This window comes from Pleurodeles waltl, chromosome 6 (assembly GCF_031143425.1).
Source record: "Pleurodeles waltl isolate 20211129_DDA chromosome 6, aPleWal1.hap1.20221129, whole genome shotgun sequence".
In the NCBI taxonomy this organism is placed as follows: Eukaryota; Metazoa; Chordata; class Amphibia; order Caudata; family Salamandridae; genus Pleurodeles; species Pleurodeles waltl.
In genome coordinates this window covers 976,753,083-976,773,722 of record NC_090445.1, presented here as the reverse complement: position 1 = coordinate 976,773,722, position 20,640 = coordinate 976,753,083, and the positions used below count along the sequence as shown (strand labels likewise).

The window sequence follows — 20,640 nt, the reverse complement described above, 5'->3', positions numbered from 1 at the left end:
GCATCAAAGCTTTTTTAGCAGAGGATTTGCAGGCACCTATGCAAACATCATTAAAAGGTAAATATATTTGGAAATTGCAGAACATCTCCATTTTGTATATCCACCCTCCACTTTGGGCCCGGTTTCAAAATTACAGCAGAGCTGCAAGCTTTGAGCAGAAAACCTTCTAGATCAGGCTTCTCCAGTGAGTAGCTCGTGAGCTACTGGTAGCTCTCCAGTGACCCATAAGTAGCTGTCTTGTGTGCAGTCAAGCCCACTAATGTTGAAGCTTTGTTTGGCTGAATTAATATATATACACCAACATTTGGGGAAAAGTGAATTTTGAAAATATATTTAAAGTTGATATTTGACTGATAAATAATGTAGCACTGGGACATTTATTACTAATATTATTACCTTGAGGCCAGGAGTATTTAAGCTATGTATTATTCATGTAAAGTCACTCTAAATCAACAAATTCATTTTCACATTATTGCTGTCAACCGTGCCTGGTGCACAAAGTTGTTCACTACTGGTAATCCTGCACATGGCGGCCACTAATATAATCCTGTCTGATGTTGTCACTCTTACAGCATTAATAATATTAGTAGCTCAGGATGATTTTTATGAACAAGTAGCTCTCATAATAGAAAAGGTTGGAGACCCCTGCTCTAGACTACAGTGACTCTGATGTGACAGGGTTTTCTTACCGTCTTCCTAAGATATTTGAAAGGTTGGAAGGGTCTTGACTTTTTAATATTTAAAAAAAAAAAAAATTGATTCACTTTTCTGTTTGAAAATGTTAATCCATAAAAGCTGAAGAACGGACTTTTAAGATGTGCGCATAATCTGATTAGTGGGGCTTCTGCTTGTCATACTCCATCTGTGTAAAATGTGTGTGACCTTCCATGCTCAATTATTGTATGGCCTATTTTATATAGAAGACATTGTTATTTAAAATTAGCCTTAAATTCCCTTTGTTGTTATTGTTATCCAGCAAAATAAATCCCTGAGCTGTGACTGTTAATCCTGTGACTCCAAACGCAAAACCTTACATAAATGTTATGTTTTCCTGGTAAAATATATGTTTTCTATAAATGTTAACATTGTTAGCCTGCATTTGTTTTCTTTCTCAATTTATTTTAAACTACTGCTTCCATCAAATACTTTTCTCTGCCTGTGTAAAACACCTTCTATATGCAGGTTAAAAAAGAAACCCAGAAACTAAGAGAATTTGAAGAAGGACTGGTTTGCCAGTACAAGTTTTACTTGGAAAACCTAGAACAGACAGTTAAAGGTATGGGATTGAATTGTTATTAAATATTTTAGACGCTTAATAATTATTGTTTAGATATTTAAAAGTATATTTTTTTATTGTGACATTTGTCTAATTCAGAGTTGCTGCTTTTTTGTTTGTACTTTTTTAAAGACTGGAAGCAAATGAAGCTGAAAAAAAGTGATGTTGTATCTTTAAAAGCATACAAAGGTCTGGCAGAGGTTGCAGTGAAATGCTTGAGTGAACTGATGTTGTCCCTCTCTCACTTCAACTTCCACAATAACATTATTGTGATGATTGTACCTCTCATGAACGACAAATCCAAGCGGGTGAGTCACACATTTAACGCATTACAGTAAAGATTATATGGCTGTGTTTCTTAAGTAAAAGGGATAATTATTTGGTGTCAAGCTGTGCCTGCGTGCCATAAAACAAATATTTGGAAAATAAAATGACGTAAAACGTTGTATTCAATTGAGAACTGCTAAGTGTGTCATTGCTGAGTGATATTTTCCTTCACAATTCCTTTTCCACTTCTGTCTTTTAATTTTGACAGTTTAGGCCAAGGACATTGGCAAAGCAAAGTTGTCCATGTATAACTCACATGTTTGCGTAAGACACACAATTTGTTGCTGTATCATAGGATCTTTCAGCCCCACATTTAGCTGTTCTTTCGGTAGAAAAAGCTTAATCAGGAAATGCTTTTTTGTAAAAGGTGAGCTGGTTGACTTTTTTTTAATAGTTTTGATGAAGGATTACAATGTTCATTGAACTAGCATTCTCCTCCAGGGGATCTTAATCAATGGCCAGAAGCACAGAATTGTACTGCTTGTGCATCGGATCCCGACCATTTTATGACTGTGTATGTAAGATTCTGGATTAATATATGGGTTGGGTGACCATCCAATTCAAGGAATAATCACAACCTGGGTCAAATTGCTAACCTGAGAACAGTCCCCTTTAAGTCAAAATGCCAAATAGTAAAAATCTCAAATGGTATTAGAAAAACGGAATAAAATTTAATAAACAAAAAAAGGGAATCAAGGTGTATGAACTTTTAAAGTTTTAAGTAGAAATAGTGCCAAAAAGCACCAGTGTTAGTCACTGGTTGCTGTAGACCTGGGACCTAAGCACAATTTGTGGCTGATCGCAATGGAGAGGGGTCTGAATACATCCACCAGGTTTATCCTGGGCAAAGATTTTACTTTCTGACTTTGTCTTATAAGTCCCAGTCTACCACAGGTGTACACGTCTAAAGCCTCCCAGCAGGACTTTACATTAAGGAACTATGCTTAGTAACTTTATTAAGGCCTATGGAATTAACTACTATTCTTAGGTAGTATCTCCTGCACTCTGTGTCTATTTTCTGTTCACAGGTTTTGGGCAGTACATTAGTAGACCTAATCCAACTTTATAACATCACAAATGTTTTTGTTGAGCAGTCTAATGATAGATTTGGTTCCTAGTTTCAGTTCTAAACAGTTGTTTCTAGCAACAGGAGCCGTGTTTAAAAACAGATCTGCCTGACTTATCTCAGTCAACAAACTTTGCTCGATCTTGGGCTGCTGACTGCTCTGGAAAGGCAATATTGTCTTGAAAACTATAGTCGTGGGCAGAAATCATGGTCAGCAGTTCCTAAACCATTGTGGGTTATCCGAACAGTGTGAACCATTTGTAGCCTTGATGTTGGTGGGCCTAACACATCACTTGATGGGAAGGGGCAAGGTGAAGTGAGGTGCAGATATACAAACCTTGCATATTTCGTTTTTGTCTGAGGAATAGAGAAACAAGGCTTTACATGATCATCAGGTTAGAACTCTACTTTGGACTCCTTCAGCAACATAGATTTATTCTCTGCCATAGGGGTATGCACTTTCCCTATTTCTCTCAAACGGTTTTGCTCTAGGAATACAAATCAGAGATGACTGGATAGTTAGGCAGCCTATCTCTTCTGTGAAATGTGCTGTCTTGGACTTGCGTTTTGTCATTGTGTAGTTGTTGCTCTTGCCAGGTCACAGGCTGACTTACCAGAATTAGCTTGGTTCATTCCCAAATAGTAAAAAAATGTCTTTCCCTCTGCTTCGTCGCGGCCAATCATTCCAACCACACATATGCGCTTGACTTCATAAAGAATTAGAGAGAAGAGAGAAATCAAGGGAATGGTTCCTGACTATATACAAGCAGAGAGGAACCACAATTCCGCCTACTACTAAAGCTCCATGGCCCCCCTATAATCCTTGAAACTACTTGCATGAATGTACCAGGGAGAGACAGTAGTCAGTTAGTCCCCCCCGTCTCTATCGTTCAAGTGAAAACTCTCATATCCATTACTATAATCAGATGCCACCGAATGTTAGTATCATGACCTGGTCATGTGAGCTATAGCCATCCATTAAATGAATGAGGGGGTCAGTCATGAAATACTACATGGATTTACCATTGATAGGCAATGTCATCTCCCTAATGTGCTTTAGTTAAATTTCTGAGTACTGCAGTACTATATTCGATTGTCACTGACTGTTAGTGTCCAGCCCTGTTCATATGGGCAGTAGCCGCTTGCGTTAAAAGGAGTTCCACTTTGAGTAAACGCCAGTGATCCAACAGAGTTCAATAAGGAGATAGTTTGAGCTTCCTATCCAGCCTCCTTTGATTGCTGCATGTGCCCACCTTTGCTGCATGCCACTTATGTACTCATTTACTGTGTTGTGGTTCCTTCTCAGAAGTAGTGCGTTTCTCATTTGGGTCGAGGTAGGAGGGTGCTGGTTTCTGTGCTCATCCCAAAGATTAAGATTTCTGAAGTTAATGAATTCAAACCCATAGATTTTATTTATAGTATTTTATGACTTTGGGGTTTGTACTCTGCAAGAACTGCCTCTTATTTTTCTTTCTGAACTTCTGATTGATATTTTAGGTGTTTTGAAGACTCCTTTTTGGTACGTAGTATGGGGATAGTTGTTCTACGTTGCTTTGTTCTTGATCTAGTAGGACTTAGGCAATGGTATTGAATATGATTGTGGTCCGCATAGGGAGCAAGACGGATTTTAGGGTGGTCTTTGTGTTACTTCTCTTTTCAAGTTCAAGCTTTAATGGCTGGCTTGATTTTGCACGCACTGCACCTTTTGGAATGTCGAGGCCCGTTTGTATTATGCTGCAGTGGCCCGTCCATGCCCATGGTGTTCTTGGCAGCCTCACTCTTCGATCAGCATGTAGGAATGGCATGTTCTTGCTTAGGATGAAGACTTCAGAGTTACTGCCCTTGACTGCATCCTCATATGTGCTATAACGGGCAAAAGAGAGCAAAGAAAGTTTTACATTTGCATAGTGTCTCTCCAAAGGCTACTTTATTTATATTTTGGTGTTCGATGGCATCTGTCGCTGTAGATACGCATGTTTTGCATAGCTCGCCATCTGGTGTTGGGTCGGAGTGTTACAAGTTGTTTTTCTTCGAAGAAGTCTTTCGAGTCACGGGACCGAGTGACTCCTCCTTTTGTCTCCATTGCGCATGGGCGTCGACTCCATCTTCGTTTGTTTTTTTTCCGCCATCGGGTTCGGACGTGTTCCTGTCGCTCCGAGTTTCGGAACGGAAAAACAGCTAAATTTCGGAAGATTTTCGTCGGTATTGTTGCGTTCGGGATCGGCGTAGTCAGAATCAACACTGCATCGAAGATCGAAGAGCTCCGGAGCCCTTTGGGGTAGTTTTCGATCCCCGTTGGGGCCTGCTCGGCCCGACCGCGTGTAGAACGCCGATGGAACGGACCCCGTTTCGTTTCTGTCCCAAATGCCACAAAAAATACCCCTATTCAGACCAACACTTGGTCTGTAACCTGTGCCTATCACCTGAGCACAGTGAAGACACTTGCGAGGCCTGTCGTGCGTTCTGGTCCCGAAAAACACTCCGAGACCGTCGAGCAAGAAGACTTCAAATGGCGTCCACGCCGACAGCGCACCGAGAGTTCGAGGTACAGGAAGAGGAAGAAACCTTTTCGATACACGAATCGGACTCCGAGGAATTCGACGATCCACGAACCGTGAGTAAGACGTCGAAAAGCACTCATAAGAAGATTGTCAAGGCCCAGGGGACGCCACTGCCACCAGGCCATGGCTCCACCCATAAATTCGGTGACCGACCGTCGGCACCGAAAAAGGCCCAATCAGTGCCGAGACCGTCCGACTCCGGTCGAGACACCGGCACGCAGCCTTCTCGGGACGAGAAAGTGCTGGAGACATACATCGACACCGAGATAGCGGTGTAGACACGGCTCGACGCCGAGACAGCGGCACCGATGAAGATCGACGCCGAGATGTTTCGACTCCGAAAAAGAAAAAAGCCACCTCGGAGCCGAAAAAAGATGCAGACAGGGTTTCGGTGCCGAAACAACCTGCAACCGACCCAGTTTCAGGCTCTTATACCGAAGAGCAATCAATGACCTCCCAAATGCGAAGGCATAGGTTTGAGGAAGACCCGCAATCCACCGATGTAGACCATACGCAGAAACGTATTTTTATACAGCAGGGGACAGGAAAGATAAGCACCCTTCCCCCTATTAGGAGAAAGAGAAGACTGGAATTTCAAACTGACCAAACACCACAAACAAAAATGGTGAAAAGGGTTACTCCGCCACCCTCTCCTCCACCTATAATTCACGTCTCGCCAGCACAAACACCATCACATTCCCCGGCTCACACCACCATGAGCCAAGATGACCAGGATCAGGACGCATGGGACTTATACGACGCCCCTGTGTCAGATAATAGTCCGGAGGCATACCCTACAAAGCCATCACCACCAGAAGACAGTACTGCATATTCTCAGGTGGTGGCTAGAGCAGCACAATTCCACAATGTAAGCCTCCACTCAGAACAAGTCGAGGATGACTTTCTATTTAACACCCTCTCTGCCACCCACAGCTCCTACCAAAGCCTGCCTATGCTCCCTGGTATGCTTCGGCACGCAAAAGACATCTTTAAGGAGCCGGTCAAAAGTAGGGCAATCACACCAAGGGTGGAAAAAAAGTATAAAGCGCCTCCTACAGACCCTATTTTCATAACCTCGCAGCTGCCACCAGATTCTGTCGTTGTAGGAGCAGCTAGGAAAAGGGCCAACTCCCACACATCTGGGGACGCACCACCCCCAGATAAGGAAAGCCGCAAGTTCGATGCAGCTGGAAAGAGAGTCGCAGCACAAGCTGCAAACCAGTGGCGCATCGCTAACTCACAGGCACTTCTTGCGCGCTATGACAGAGCCCATTGGGATGAGATGCAACATCTCATTGAACATCTACCCAAAGACCTACAAAAGAGGGCAAAGCAAGTGGTTGAAGAAGGACAGAACATTTCAAACAACCAGATACGCTCCTCCATGGACGCAGCAGACACAGCTGCAAGAACAATAAATACATCTGTGACCATCAGAAGGCATGCATGGCTACGAACGTCTGGGTTTAAACCAGAGATTCAGCAGGCAGTTCCAAATATGCCATTCAACGAAAAAGAACTGTTCGATCCAGAAGTGGACACGGCGATTGAAAAACTTAAAAAGGACACGGACACTGCTAAAGCCATGGGCGCTCTCTACTCCCCGCAGAGCAGAGGAAATTACAGCACCTTCCGCAAAACACCCTTTAGAGGGGGGTTTCGGGGTCAGGCCACACAAGCCAGCACCTCACAGGCAACACCATCCAGTTACCAGGGACAGTACAGGGGAGGCTTTCGGGGCCAATATAGAGGAGGGCAATTCCCTAGGAATAGGGGAAAATTTCAAAGCCCCAAAACCCCTACAACTAAGCAGTGACTCACATGTCACTCACCCCCTCCACACAACACCAGTGGGGGGAAGAATAGGTCATTATTACAAAGCATGGGAGGAAATCACTACAGACACTTGGGTTCTAGCAATTATCCAAAATGGTTATTGCATAGAATTTCTACAATTCCCTCCAAACATACCACCAAGAGCACAAAATTTATCAAAACATCATTCCGAGCTCCTGGAGATAGAAGTTCAAGCACTATTGCAAAAGAACGCAATCGAGTTAGTACCAAACACACAAATAAACACAGGAGTTTATTCGCTGTACTTCTTAATACCAAAGAAGGACAAAACGCTAAGACCAATCCTAGACCTAAGAATACTAAACACATACATCAAATCAGACCACTTTCACATGGTCACACTACAAGAAGTGTTACCATTGCTGAAACTACACGACTACATGACAACATTAGACCTCAAAGACGCGTATTTCCATATACCAATACATCCATCGCACAGGAAATACCTAAGGTTTGTATTCAACGGAATACACTACCAATTCAAGGTACTGCCTTTCGGTTTAACAACCGCACCAAGAGTCTTTACCAAATGTCTAGCAGTAGTCGCTGCACACATCAGAAGGCAGCAAATACATGTATTCCCGTATCTAGACGACTGGCTAATCAAGACCCATTCGTTAATAACGTGCTCACACCACACAAATCAAATCATACAAACCCTCTACAAACTAGGGTTCACAGTCAACTTCGCAAAATCCAACATTCTGCTGCGCAAGGTACAACAATACCTAGGAGCCATAATAAACACAACAATAGGAGTAGCCACTCCAAGTCCACAAAGAATTCAAAATTTCAACAACATCATACAACGCATGTATCCAACACAAAAGATACAAGCAAAGATGATATTACAACTCCTAGGCATGATATCTTCATGCATAGCCATTGTCCCAAACGCAAGACTGCACATGAGGCCCTTACAACAGTGCCTAGCATCACAGTGGTCACAAGCACAGGGTCACCTTACAGATCTGGTGTTAATAGACCGCCAAACTTACCTCTCGCTTCTATGGTGGAACAATATAAATTTAAACAAAGGGCGGCCTTTCCAAGACCCAGTGCCACAATACGTAATAACAACAGATGCTTCCATGACAGGGTGGGGAGCACACCTCGATCAACACAGCATACAAGGACAATGGAACGTACATCAAACAAAACTGCATATAAATCACCTAGAACTACTAGCAGTTTTTCAAGCACTAAAGGCTTTTCAACCAATAATAGTTCACAAATACATTCTCGTCAAAACAGACAACATGACAACAATGTATTATCTAAACAAACAAGGGGGGACGCACTCAACGCAATTGAGCCTGCTGGCACAAAAGATATGGCGTTGGGCAATTCACAACCAAATTCGCCTAATAGCACAATTTATCCCAGGAATTCAGAATCAACTCGCAGACAATCTCTCTCGAGATCACCAACAGGTCCACGAATGGGAAATTCACCCCCAAATTCTGAACATTTACTTCACGCTCTGGGGAACACCTCAAATAGACTTGTTTGCGACAAAAGAGAACGCAAAATGCCAAAACTTCGCATCCAGATACCCACACAGGCAGTCCCACGGCAATGCCCTATAGATCAACTGGTCAGGGATATTTGCCTACGCTTTTCCTCCTCTCCCTCTCCTTCCTTATCTGGTAAACAAACTCAGTCAAAACAAACTCAAACTCATATTAATAGCACCAACTTGGGCAAGGCAACCATGGTACACAACGCTGCTAGACCTATCAGTAGTACCCCACATCAAACTGCCCAACAGGCCGGATCTGTTAACACAACACAACCAAACGATCAGACACCCAGATCCAGCATCGCTGAATCTAGCAATCTGGCTCCTGAAATCCTAGAATTCGGACACTTACAACTTACCCAAGAATGTATGGAAGTAATAAAGCAAGCCAGAAGGCCATCCACCAGGCACTGCTATGCCAGTAAATGGAAGAGGTTTGTTTGCTACTGCCATATTAATCAAATCCAACCAATACACGCAACCCCAAAACATGTAGTGGGTTACTTGCTTCACTTACAAAAATCTAACCTAGCTTTCTCTTCCATTAAAATACACCTTGCAGCAATATCTGCATACCTGCAGCCTACCTATTCAACTTCCCTATATAGGATACCAGTCATTAAAGCATTCATGGAGGGTCTTAAAAGAATTATTCCACCAAGAACACCACCTGTTCCTTCATGGAACCTAAATGTTGTCTTAACTAGACTTATGGGTCCACCTTTTGAACCCATGCACTCCTGTGAAATACAGTTCCTAACATGGAAGGTTGCATTTCTCATTGCCATTACCTCTCTAAGAAGAGTAAGCGAGATTCAGGCGTTTACAATACAAGAACCTTTTATACAACTACACAAAAATAAGGTCGTCCTAAGGACTAATCCTAAATTTCTACCAAAAGTAATTTCACCGTTCCATCTAAATCAAACAGTGGAACTTCCAGTGTTCTTCCCACAGCCAGATTCCGTAGCTGAGAGGGCACTACATACTTTAGATGTCAAAAGAGCATTAATGTATTACATTGACAGAACAAAGAGCATCAGGAAAACTAAACAGCTATTTATTACATTCCAAAAACCTCATGCAGGAAACCCAATAACAAAACAAGGTATAGCCAGATGGATAGTTAAATGCATCCAAATCTGCTACCTTAAAGCTAAACGACAACTGCCCATTACACCAAGGGCACACTCAACCAGAAAGAAAGGTGCTACCATGGCCTTTCTAGGAAACATCCCGATGCAAGAAATATGTAAGGCAGCCACATGGTCTACGCCTCACACATTCACCAAGCACTACTGTGTAGACGTGTTATCCGCACAACAAGCCACAGTAGGTCAAGCCGTATTAAGAACATTGTTTCAGACTACTCCCACTCCTACAGGCTGAGCCACCGCTTTGGGGAGATAACTGCTTACTAGTCTATGCAAAACATGCGTATCTACAGCGACAGATGCCATCGAACTGAAAATGTCACTTACCCAGTGTACATCTGTTCGTGGCATCAGTCGCTGTAGATTCGCATGTGCCCACCCGCCTCCCCGGGAGCCTGTAGCAGTTCGGAAGGTACCTTCAACTATTTGTATATATATTATTTTAACCTTAAATAGGTACATACTTAGTCACTCCATTGCATGGGCACTATTACTACAATACAACTCCTACCTCACCCTCTGCGGGGAAAAACAATCGAAGATGGAGTCGACGCCCATGCGCAATGGAGACAAAAGGAGGAGTCACTCGGTCCCGTGACTCGAAAGACTTCTTCGAAGAAAAACAACTTGTAACACTCCGACCCAACACCAGATGGCGAGCTATGCAAAACATGCGAATCTACAGCGACTGATGCCACGAACAGATGTACACTGGGTAAGTGACATTTTCATTATGCTGCAAAAGCTTATTTTGCACATGTTCAGCATTTCACCAACAAATGTATGCCTTTCATGTTTTTTTTTTCTTCAGATTTCCGAAATGTGCTGTGAGGCTATAAAGAAGCTCTTTAAACAAGATAGGGTCGGCTATGCTGCACTGTCTGCTGTGAAAGTAATTTCTGGCATTGTAAAGAGCCGGAACTATGATGTAAGACCAGAGGTAGGTTTCTCATTTTGTTACTGGAATTCGTCAATAATAAATAAGCATGCTAAGACAGAACGTTTTCTAATACTGAGTAAGCAATGAATGTGTAGTCTAGTCCGTTAGCAAAAATCTATAATCTAAGATTTAAATTCCTAAATGGTATTCCTTTTACAAGAATACTATGCATTTAAAAGCATCTGGTCATTACATATGGCATGTGTAGCTGCAGAAACACATGCTGTGCATTGCTTCCGCCATCTAGTGTTGGGCTTGGAGTGTTACAAGTTGGTTTTCTTCTAAGAAGTCTTTTCGGAGTCACAGGATCAAGTGACTCCTCCTCTTGGTCATACTGCGCATGGGCATCAACTCCATTGTTAGATTGTTTTCTTTCCGCTGCTGGGTTCGGACGTGTTCCCTCTTGCTCTGAAATTTTAGATTCGGAAACTTTAGATAACTTTCTTTGACCGTCGTTATTGTTTCGATGGAGTTGTCATCTCTAGTCGAACCGATAGTACCGCCGGGAACCAAATTTCGCCTTTCTGGGCGCGAGCGCTGAACTTTGGCCGTTTGGGCCTACCATGCCGTAGGAAGTTGGCTCTGTATGCACTATTTCAAAGTAAGGAATAGTATGCACAGAGTCCAAGGGTTCCCCTTAGAGGTAAGATAGTGGCAAAAAGAGATAATTCCAATGCTCTATTTTGTGGTAGTGTGGTCGAGCAGTAGGCTTATCAAAGGAGTAGTGTTAAGCATTTGTTGTACATACACACAGGCAATAAATGATGAACACACACTCAGAGACAATTCCAGGCCAATAGGTTTTTGTATAGAAAAATACCTTTTCTTAGTTTATTTTTAAGAACCACAGGTTCAAACTCTACATGTAATACTTTGCATGAAAGGTATTGCAGGTAAGTACTTTAGGAACTTTGAATAATCACAATAGCATATATACTTTTCAAATACAACACATATAGCTATTTTAAAACTAGACACTTAGTGCAATTTTCACAGTTCCTAGGGGAGGTAAGTAATTGTTAGTTCTTGCAGGTAAGTAAACCACCTACGGGGTTCAGATTTGGGTCCAAGGTAGCCCACTGTTGGGGGTTCAGAGCAACCCCAAAGTTACCACACCAGCAGCTCAGGGCCGGTCAGGTGCAGAGTTCAAAGTGGTGCCCAAAACACATAGGCTTCAATGGAGAAGGGGGTGCCCCGGTTCCAGTCTGCCAGCAGGTAAGTACCCGCGTCTTCGGAGGGCAGACCAGGGGGGTTTTGTAGGGCACCGGGGGGGACACAAGTCCACACAGAAAATACACCCTCAGCAGCGCGGGGCAGCCGGGTGCAGTGTGCAAACAAGCGTCGGGTTTGTAATAGGAATCAATGGGAGACCAAGGGGTCTCTTCAGCGATGCAGGCAAGGGGGGGGCTCCTCGGGGTAGCCACCACCTGGGCAAGGAGAGGGCCTCCTGGGGGTCACTCCTGCACTGGAGTTCCGATCCTTCAGGTCCTGGGGGCTGCGGGTGCAGGGTCTTTTCCAGGCGTCGGGATCTTAGAGTCAGGCAGTCGCGGTCAGGGGGAGCCTCGGGATTCCCTCTGCAGGCGTCGCTGTGGTGGTTCAGGGGGGACAACTTTGGTTACTCACAGTCTCGGAGTCGCCGGGGAGTCCTCCCTGAAGCGTTGTTTCTCCACAAGTCGGGCCGGGGGCGTCGGGTTCAGAGTTGCAAGTCTCACGCTTCTGGCGGGAAATGCTGTTGTCTTTAAGTTGCTGTAAGGAAATGCCTCCTTGGCATGGTTGCCCCCTGACTTTTTGCCTTTGCTGATGCTATGTTTACAATTGAAAGTGTGCTGAGGCCTGCTAACCAGGCCCCAGCACCAGTGTTATTTCCCTAACCTGTACTTTTGTATCCACAATTGGCAGACCCTGGCATCCAGATAAGTCCCTTGTAACTGGTACTTCTAGTACCAAGGGCCCTGATGCCAAGGAAGGTCTCTAAGGGCTGCAGCATGTCTTATGCCACCCTGGAGACCTCTCACTCAGCACAGACACACTGCTTGCCAGCTTGTGTGTGCTAGTGAGAACAAAACGAGTAAGTCGACATGGCACTCCCCTCAGGGTGCCATGCCAGCCTCTCACTGCCTATGCAAGTATAGGTCAGTCACCCCTCTAGCAGGCCTTACAGCCCTAAGGCAGGGTGCACTATACCATAGGTGAGGGTACCAGTGCATGAGCATGGTACCCCTACAGTGTCTAAACAAAACCTTAGACATTGTAAGTGCAGGGTAGCCATAAGAGTATATGGTCTGGGAGTTTGTCAAACACGAACTCCACAGCACCATAATGGCTACACTGAAAACTGGGAAGTTTGGTATCAAACTTCTCAGCACAATAAATGCACACTGATGCCAGTGTACATTTTATTGCACAATACACCCCAGAGGGCACCTTAGAGGTGCCCCCTGAAACTTAACCGACTGTCTGTGTAGGCTGACTAGTTCCAGCAGCCTGCCACACTAGAGACATGTTGCTGGCCCCATGGGGAGAGTGCCTTTGTCACTCTGAGGCCAGTAACAAAGCCTGCACTGGGTGGGGATGCTAACACCTCCCCCAGGCAGGAGCTGTAACACCTGGCGGTGAGCCTCAAAGGCTCACCCCTTTGTCACAGCCCAGCAGGGCACTCCAGCTTAGTGGAGTTGCCCGCCCCCTCCGGCCACGGCCCCCACTTTTGGCGGCAAGGCTGGAGGGAACAAAGAAAGCAACAAGGAGGAGTCACTGGCCAGTCAGGACAGCCCCTAAGGTGTCCTGAGCTGAGGTGACTCTAACTTTTAGAAATCCTCCATCTTGCAGATGGAGGATTCCCCCAATAGGATTAGGGATGTGACCCCCTCCCCTTGGGAGGAGGCACAAAGAGGGTGTACCCACCCTCAGGGCTAGTAGCCATTGGCTACTAACCCCCCAGACCTAAACACGCCCTTAAATTTAGTATTTAAGGGCTTCCCTGAACCTAAAGATTTAGATTCCTGCAACAACAAGAAGAAGGACTGCCTAGCTGAAAACCCCTGCAGAGGAAGACCAGAAGACAACAACTGCCTTGGCTCCAGAAACTCACCGGCCTGTCTCCTGCCTTCCAAAGAACTCTGCTCCAGCGACGCCTTCCAAAGGGACCAGCGACCTCTGAATCCTCTGAGGACTGCCCTGCTTCGACGACGACAAGAAACTCCCGAGGACAGCGGACCTGCTCCAAAAAGACTGCAACTTTATCCAAAGAAGCAGCTTTAAAGAACCCTGCAATCTCCCTGCAAGAAGCGTGAGACTTGCAACACTGCACCCGGCGACCCCGACTCGGCTGGTGGAGAACCAACACCTCAGGGAGGACCCCCGGACTACTCTACGACTGTGAGTACCAAAACCTGTCCCCCCTGAGCCCCCACAGCGCCGCCTGCAGAGGGAATCCCGAGGCTTCCCCTGACCGCGACTCTCTGAAACCTAAGTCCCGACGCCTGGAAAAGACCCTGCACCCGCAGCCCCCAGGACCTGAAGGACCGGACTTTCACTGCAGAAGTGACCCCCAGGAGTCCCTCTCCCTTGCCCAAGTGGAGGTTTCCCCGAGGAAGCCCCCCCTTGCCTGCCTGCAGCGCTGAAGAGATCCCTTGATCTCTCATTGACTTACATTGCGAACCCGACGCTTGTTCTAACACTGCACCCGGCCGCCCCCGCGCCGCTGAGGGTGAAATTTCTGTGTGGGCTTGTGTCCCCCCGGTGCCCTACAAAACCCCCCTGGTCTGCCCTCCGAAGACGCGGGTACTTACCTGCAAGCAGACCGGAACCGGGGCACCCCCTTCTCTCCATTGAAGCCTATGCGTTTTGGGCACCACTTTGAACTCTGCACCTGACCGGCCCTGAGCTGCTGGTGTGGTAACTTTGGGGTTGCTCTGAACCCCCAACGGTGGGCTACCTTGGACCAAGAACTGAACCCTGTAAGTGTCTTACTTACCTGGTAAAACTAACAAAAACTTACCTCCCCCAGGAACTGTGAAAATTGCACTGTGTCCACTTTTGAAATAGCTATTTGTGAATAACTTGAAAAGTATACATGCAATTGAAATGATTCAAAGTTCCTAATGTACTTACCTGCAATACCTTTCAAACAAGATATTACATGTTAAATTTGAACCTGTGGTTCTTAAAATAAACTAAGAAAAGATATTTTTCTATAACAAAACCTATTGGCTGGATTTGTCTCTGAGTGTGTGTACCTCATTTATTGTCTATGTGTATGTACAACAAATGCTTAACACTACTCCTTGGATAAGCCTACTGCTCGACCACACTACCACAAAATAGAGCATTAGTATTATCTCTTTTTACCACTATTTTACCTCTAAGGGGAACCCTTGGACTCTGTGCATGCTATTCCTTACTTTGAAATAGCACATACAGAGCCAACTTCCTACATTGGTGGATCAGCGGTGGGGTACAAGACTTTGCATTTGCTGGACTACTCAGCCAATACCTGATCACACGACAAATTCCAAAATTGTCATTAGAAATTGATTTTTGCAATTTGAAAAGTTTTCTAAATTCTTAAAAGACCTGCTAGGGCCTTGTGTTAGATCCTGTTTAGCATTTCTTTTAGAGTTTAAAAGTTTGTAAAAGTTTGAATTAGATTCTAGAACCAGTTTTAGATTCTTAAAAAGTATTCCAACTTTTAGAAGCAAAATGTCTAGCACAGATGTGACTGTGGTGGAACTCGACACCACACCTTACCTCCATCTACAGATGAGAGAGCTAAGGTCACTCTGTAAACTAAAGAAAATAGCAATGGGCTCCAAACCTACCAAAGTACAGCTCCAGGAGCTTTTGGCAGAGTTTGAAAAAGCCAACCCCTCTGAGGATGGCAACACAGAGGATGAAGATAGTGACTTGGAGGGAAATTCCCCCCCTCCAGTCCTACTTAGGGAGAACAGGGCTTCTCAAGCCCTGACTCCACAAATAATAGTCAGAGATGCAGGTTCCCTCACAGGAGGGACCAACAACTCTGAAATCACTGAGGATAACTCCAGTGAAGAGGACATCCAGTTAGCCAGGATGGCCAAAAGATTGGCTTTGGAAAGACAGATCCTAGCCATAGAAAGGGAAAGACAAGAGATGGGCCTAGGACCCATCAATGGTGGCAGCAACATAACTAGGGTCAGAGATTCTCCTGACATGTTGAAAATCCCAAAAGGGATTGTAACTAAATATGAAGATGGTGATGACATCACCACATGGTTCACAGCTTTTGAGAGGGCTTGTGTAACCAGAAAAGTGAACAGATCTCACTGGGGTGCTCTCCTTTGGGAAATGTTCACAGGAAAGTGTAGGGATAGACTCCTCACACTCTCTGGAAAAGATGCAGAATCTTATGACCTCATGAAGGGTACCCTGATTGAGGGCTTTGGATTCTCCACTGAGGAGTATAGGATTAGATTCAGGGGGGCTCAAAAATCCTCGAGCCAGACCTGGGTTGACTTTGTAGACTACTCAGTAAAAACACTAGATGGTTGGATTCAAGGCAGTGGTGTAAGTAATTATGATGGGCTGTACAATTTATTTGTGAAAGAACACCTGTTAAGTAATTGTTTCAATGACAAACTGCATCAGCATCTGGTAGACCTAGGACCAATTTCTCCCCAAGAATTGGGAAAGAAGGCGGACCATTGGGTCAAGACTAGGGTGTCCAAAACTTCCACAGGGGGTGACCAAAAGAAAGGGGTCACAAAACCTCCCCAGGGGAAAGGTGGTGAGACCGCCAAAAATAAAAATAGTAAAGAGTCTTCTACAGGCCCCCAAAAACCTGCACAGGAGGGTGGGCCCAGAGCCTCTTCACAAAACAATCCTGGGTACAAGGGTAAAAACTTTGATCCCAAAAAGGCCTGGTGTCGTAGCTGTAATCAGCCTGGACACCAAACTGGAGACAAGGCCTGTCCCAAGAAAGGTTCCACTCCAAACTCCAATCCAGGTAACACTGGAATGGCTAGTCTCCAAGTGGGATCAACAGTGTGCCCAGAGCAAATCAGGGTCCACACTGAAGCTACTCTAGTCTCTGAGGGTGGGGTGGATTTAGCCACACTAGCTGCCTGGCCGCCTAACATGCAAAAATACAGGCAGCAGCTCTTTATTAATGGGACAAGTGTAGAGGGCCTGAGGGATACAGGTGCCAGTGTCACCATGGTGACAGAGAAACTGGTTTCCCCTGGCCAATACCTGACTGGAAAAACGTATACAGTCACCAACGCTGACAATCAGACTAAAGCACATCCCATGGCAATGGTAACTTTAGAATGGGGAGGGGTCAATGGCCTGAAACAGGTGGTGGTCTCCTCAAACATCCCAGTAGACTGTCTGCTTGGAAATGACCTGGAGTCCTCAGCATGGGCTGAGGTAGAACTAAAAACCCATGCAGCCATGCTGGGTATCCCTGAACTGGTGTGTGTAAAAACAAGAGCACAATGCAAGGCACAGGGTGAAAAAGTAGAGCTGGAGTCTGGAAGAAAGGCCCAGCCTACCAAGAGAAAAGGAAAGTCAGTTGGGAAACCAACTGCAACACAGTCAGAAAAAGAGAACCTCTCTTCTCAGGAAGAAGTTCTGCCCTCTGAGGGAACTGAGCCTTTGGAGCTTGAACCTTATCAGGTTGAGCTCTTAGGCCCAGGGGGACCCTCAAGGGAGGAGCTGTGTAAGGGACAAGAAACCTGTCCCTCTCTTGAAGGCCTTAGGCAGCAAGCTGCTGAAGAGTCCAAGGGCAAGAAAAATGGAACACATAGGGTCTATTGGGAAGATGGACTCCTGTACACTGAGGCCAGAGACCCCAAACCTGGTGCCACTAGGAGAGTGGTAGTGCCTCAGTCGTTCAGAGAGTTTATTCTGACCTTAGCCCATGATATTCCCCTTGCTGGGCATTTGGGACAAACCAAGACGTGGGAGAGGTTAGTCAACCACTTCTACTGGCCCAATATGTCCCACAAGGTTAAGGAGTTTTGCCTCTCCTGCCCCACCTGTCAAGCCAGTGGTAAGACAGGTGGGCACCCAAAGGCCCCCCTCATTCCACTTCCAGTGGTGGGGGTCCCCTTTGAAAGAGTGGGTGTGGACATAGTTGGTCCACTAGAACCTCCCACAGCCTCAGGAAATATGTATATCCTAGTAGTAGTGGATCATGCTACTAGGTATCCTGAAGCTATTCCCCTTAGGTCAACTACTGCCCCTGCAGTAGCCAAGGCCCTCATTGGTATCTTTACCAGAGTGGGCTTCCCTAAGGAGGTGGTGTCTGACAGAGGTACCAACTTCATGTCAGCATACCTAAAACACATGTGGAATGAGTGTGGAGTGACTTACAAATTCACTACACCATACCATCCACAAACTAATGGCTTAGTTGAGAGATTCAACAAGACATTAAAAGGCATGATCATGGGGCTCCCAGAAAAGCTCAAAAGGAGATGGGATGTCCTCTTGCCATGTCTGCTTTTCGCTTACAGAGAGGTGCCACAGAAGGGAGTAGGATTCTCACCCTTTGAACTTCTGTTTGGTCACCCTGTAAGGGGACCACTTGCTCTTGTTAAAGAAGGCTGGGTGAGACCTCTTCATGAGCCTAAACAAGACATAGTGGACTATGTACTTGGCCTTTGCTCAAGGATGGCAGAGTACATGGAAAAGGCAAGTAAAAACCTTGAGGCCAGCCAACAGCTCCAGAGGTTTTGGTATGACCAAAAGGCTGCAATGGTTGAATTTCAACCAGGGCAGAACGTCTGGGTTTTGGAGCCTGTGGCTCCCAGGGCACTTCAGGACAGATGGAGTGGCCCTTACCCAATCCTAGAGAAGAAGAGTCAGGTCACCTACCTGGTGGACCTAGGCACAAGCAGGAGCCCCAAGAGGGTGATCCATGTGAACCGCCTAAAGCTCTTCCATGATAGGGTTGATGTGAATCTGTTGATGGTAACAGATGAGGACCAGGAGGCAGAGAGTGAACCTCTCCCTGATCTTCTGTCATCAGACCCAAAAGATGGCTCAGTAGATGGAGTGATCTACTCAGACACCCTCTCTGGCCAACAGCAAGCTGATTGTAGGAGAGTCCTACAACAGTTTCCTGAACTCTTCTCCCTAACCCCTGGTCAGACACACCTGTGTACCCATGATGTGGACACAGGAGACAGCATGCCTGTCAAAAACAAAATTTTTAGACAGTCTGACCATGTTAAGGAAAGCATCAAGGTGGAAGTCCACAAGATGCTGGAATTGGGAGTAATTGAGCGCTCTGACAGCCCCTGGGCTAGCCCAGTGGTCTTAGTCCCCAAACCTCACACCAAAGATGGAAAGAAAGAGATGAGGTTTTGTGTGGACTACAGAGGGCTCAACTCTGTCACCAAGACAGACGCCCATCCAATTCCTAGAGCTGATGAGCTCATAGACAAATTAGGTGCTGCCAAATTCTTAAGTACCTTTGACTTGACAGCAGGGTACTGGCAAATAAAAATGGCACCTGGAGCAAAAGAGAAAACAGCATTCTCCACACCTGATGGGCATTATCAGTTTACTGTTATGCCCTTTGGTTTAAAGAATGCCCCTGCCACCTTCCAAAGGTTGGTGAATCAAGTCCTTGCTGGCTTGGAGTCCTTTAGCACAGCTTATCTTGATGATATTGCTGTCTTTAGCTCCACCTGGCAGGATCACCTGGTCCACCTGAAGAAGGTTTTGAAGGCTCTGCAATCTGCAGGCCTCTCTATCAAGGCATCCAAATGCCAGATAGGGCAGGGAACTGTGGTTTACTTGGGCCACCTTGTAGGTGGAGGCCAAGTTCAGCCACTCCAACCCAAGATCCAGACTATTCTGGACTGGGTAGCTCCAAAAACCCAGACTCAAGTCAGGGCATTCCTTGGCTTGACTGGGTATTACAGGAGGTTTGTGAAGGGATATGGATCCATTGTGACAGCCCTCACTGAACTCACCTCCAAGAAAATGCCCAAGAGAGTGAACTGGACTGTGGAATGCCAACAGGCCTTTGACACCCTGAAACAAGCAATGTGCTCAGCACCAGTTCTAAAAGCTCCAGATTATTCTAAGCAGTTCATTGTGCAGACAGATGCCTCTGAACATGGGATAGGGGCAGTTTTGTCCCAAACAAATGATGATGGCCTTGACCAGCCTGTTGCTTTCATTAGCAGGAGGTTACTCCCCAGGGAGCAGCGTTGGAGTGCCATTGAGAGGGAGGCCTTTGCTGTGGTTTGGTCCCTGAAGAAGCTGAGACCATACCTCTTTGGGACTCACTTCCTAGTTCAAACTGACCACAGACCTCTCAAATGGCTGATGCAAATGAAAGGGGAAAATCCTAAACTGTTGAGGTGGTCCATCTCCCTACAGGGAATGGACTTTATAGTGGAACACAGACCTGGGACTGCCCATGCCAATGCAGATGGCCTTTCCAGGTTCTTCCACTTAGAAAATGAAGACTCTCTTGGGAAAGGTTAGTCTCATCCTCTTTCGTTTGGGGGGGGGGGTTGTGTAAGGAAATGCCTCCTTGGCATGGTTGCCCCCTGACTTTTTGCCTTTGCTGATGCTATGTTTACAATTGAAAGTGTGCTGAGGCCTGCTAACCAGGCCCCAGCACCAGTGTTCTTTCCCTAACCTGTACTTTTGTATCCACAATTGGCAGACCCTGGCATCCAGATAAGTCCCTTGTAACTGGTACTTCTAGTACCAAGGGTCCTGATGCCAAGGAAGGTCTCTAAGGGCTGCAGCATGCCTTATGCCACCCTGGAGACCTCTCACTCAGCACAGACACACTGCTTGCCAGCTTGTGTGTGCTAGTGAGAACAAAACGAGTAAGTCGACATGGCACTCCCCTCAGGGTGCCATGCCAGCCTCTCACTGCCTATGCAAGTATAGGTCAGTCACCCCTCTAGCAGGCCTTACAGCCCTAAGGCAG

General features: G+C 45.8%; 1 protein-coding gene across 1 annotated transcript in view; it reads left to right on the top strand.

Moving 5' to 3' along the window:
* NOC3L (NOC3 like DNA replication regulator) overlaps window positions 1-20,640 on the top strand; it is a 433,719-nt gene that overhangs the window by 113,547 nt on the left and 299,532 nt on the right. The window contains exons 8-10 of the mRNA XM_069239851.1: window positions 1,183-1,276; window positions 1,409-1,584; window positions 10,575-10,703. Coding sequence (XP_069095952.1) covers window positions 1,183-1,276; window positions 1,409-1,584; window positions 10,575-10,703 — 399 coding nt within the window. The remainder of the gene's footprint in view (window positions 1-1,182; window positions 1,277-1,408; window positions 1,585-10,574; window positions 10,704-20,640) is intronic.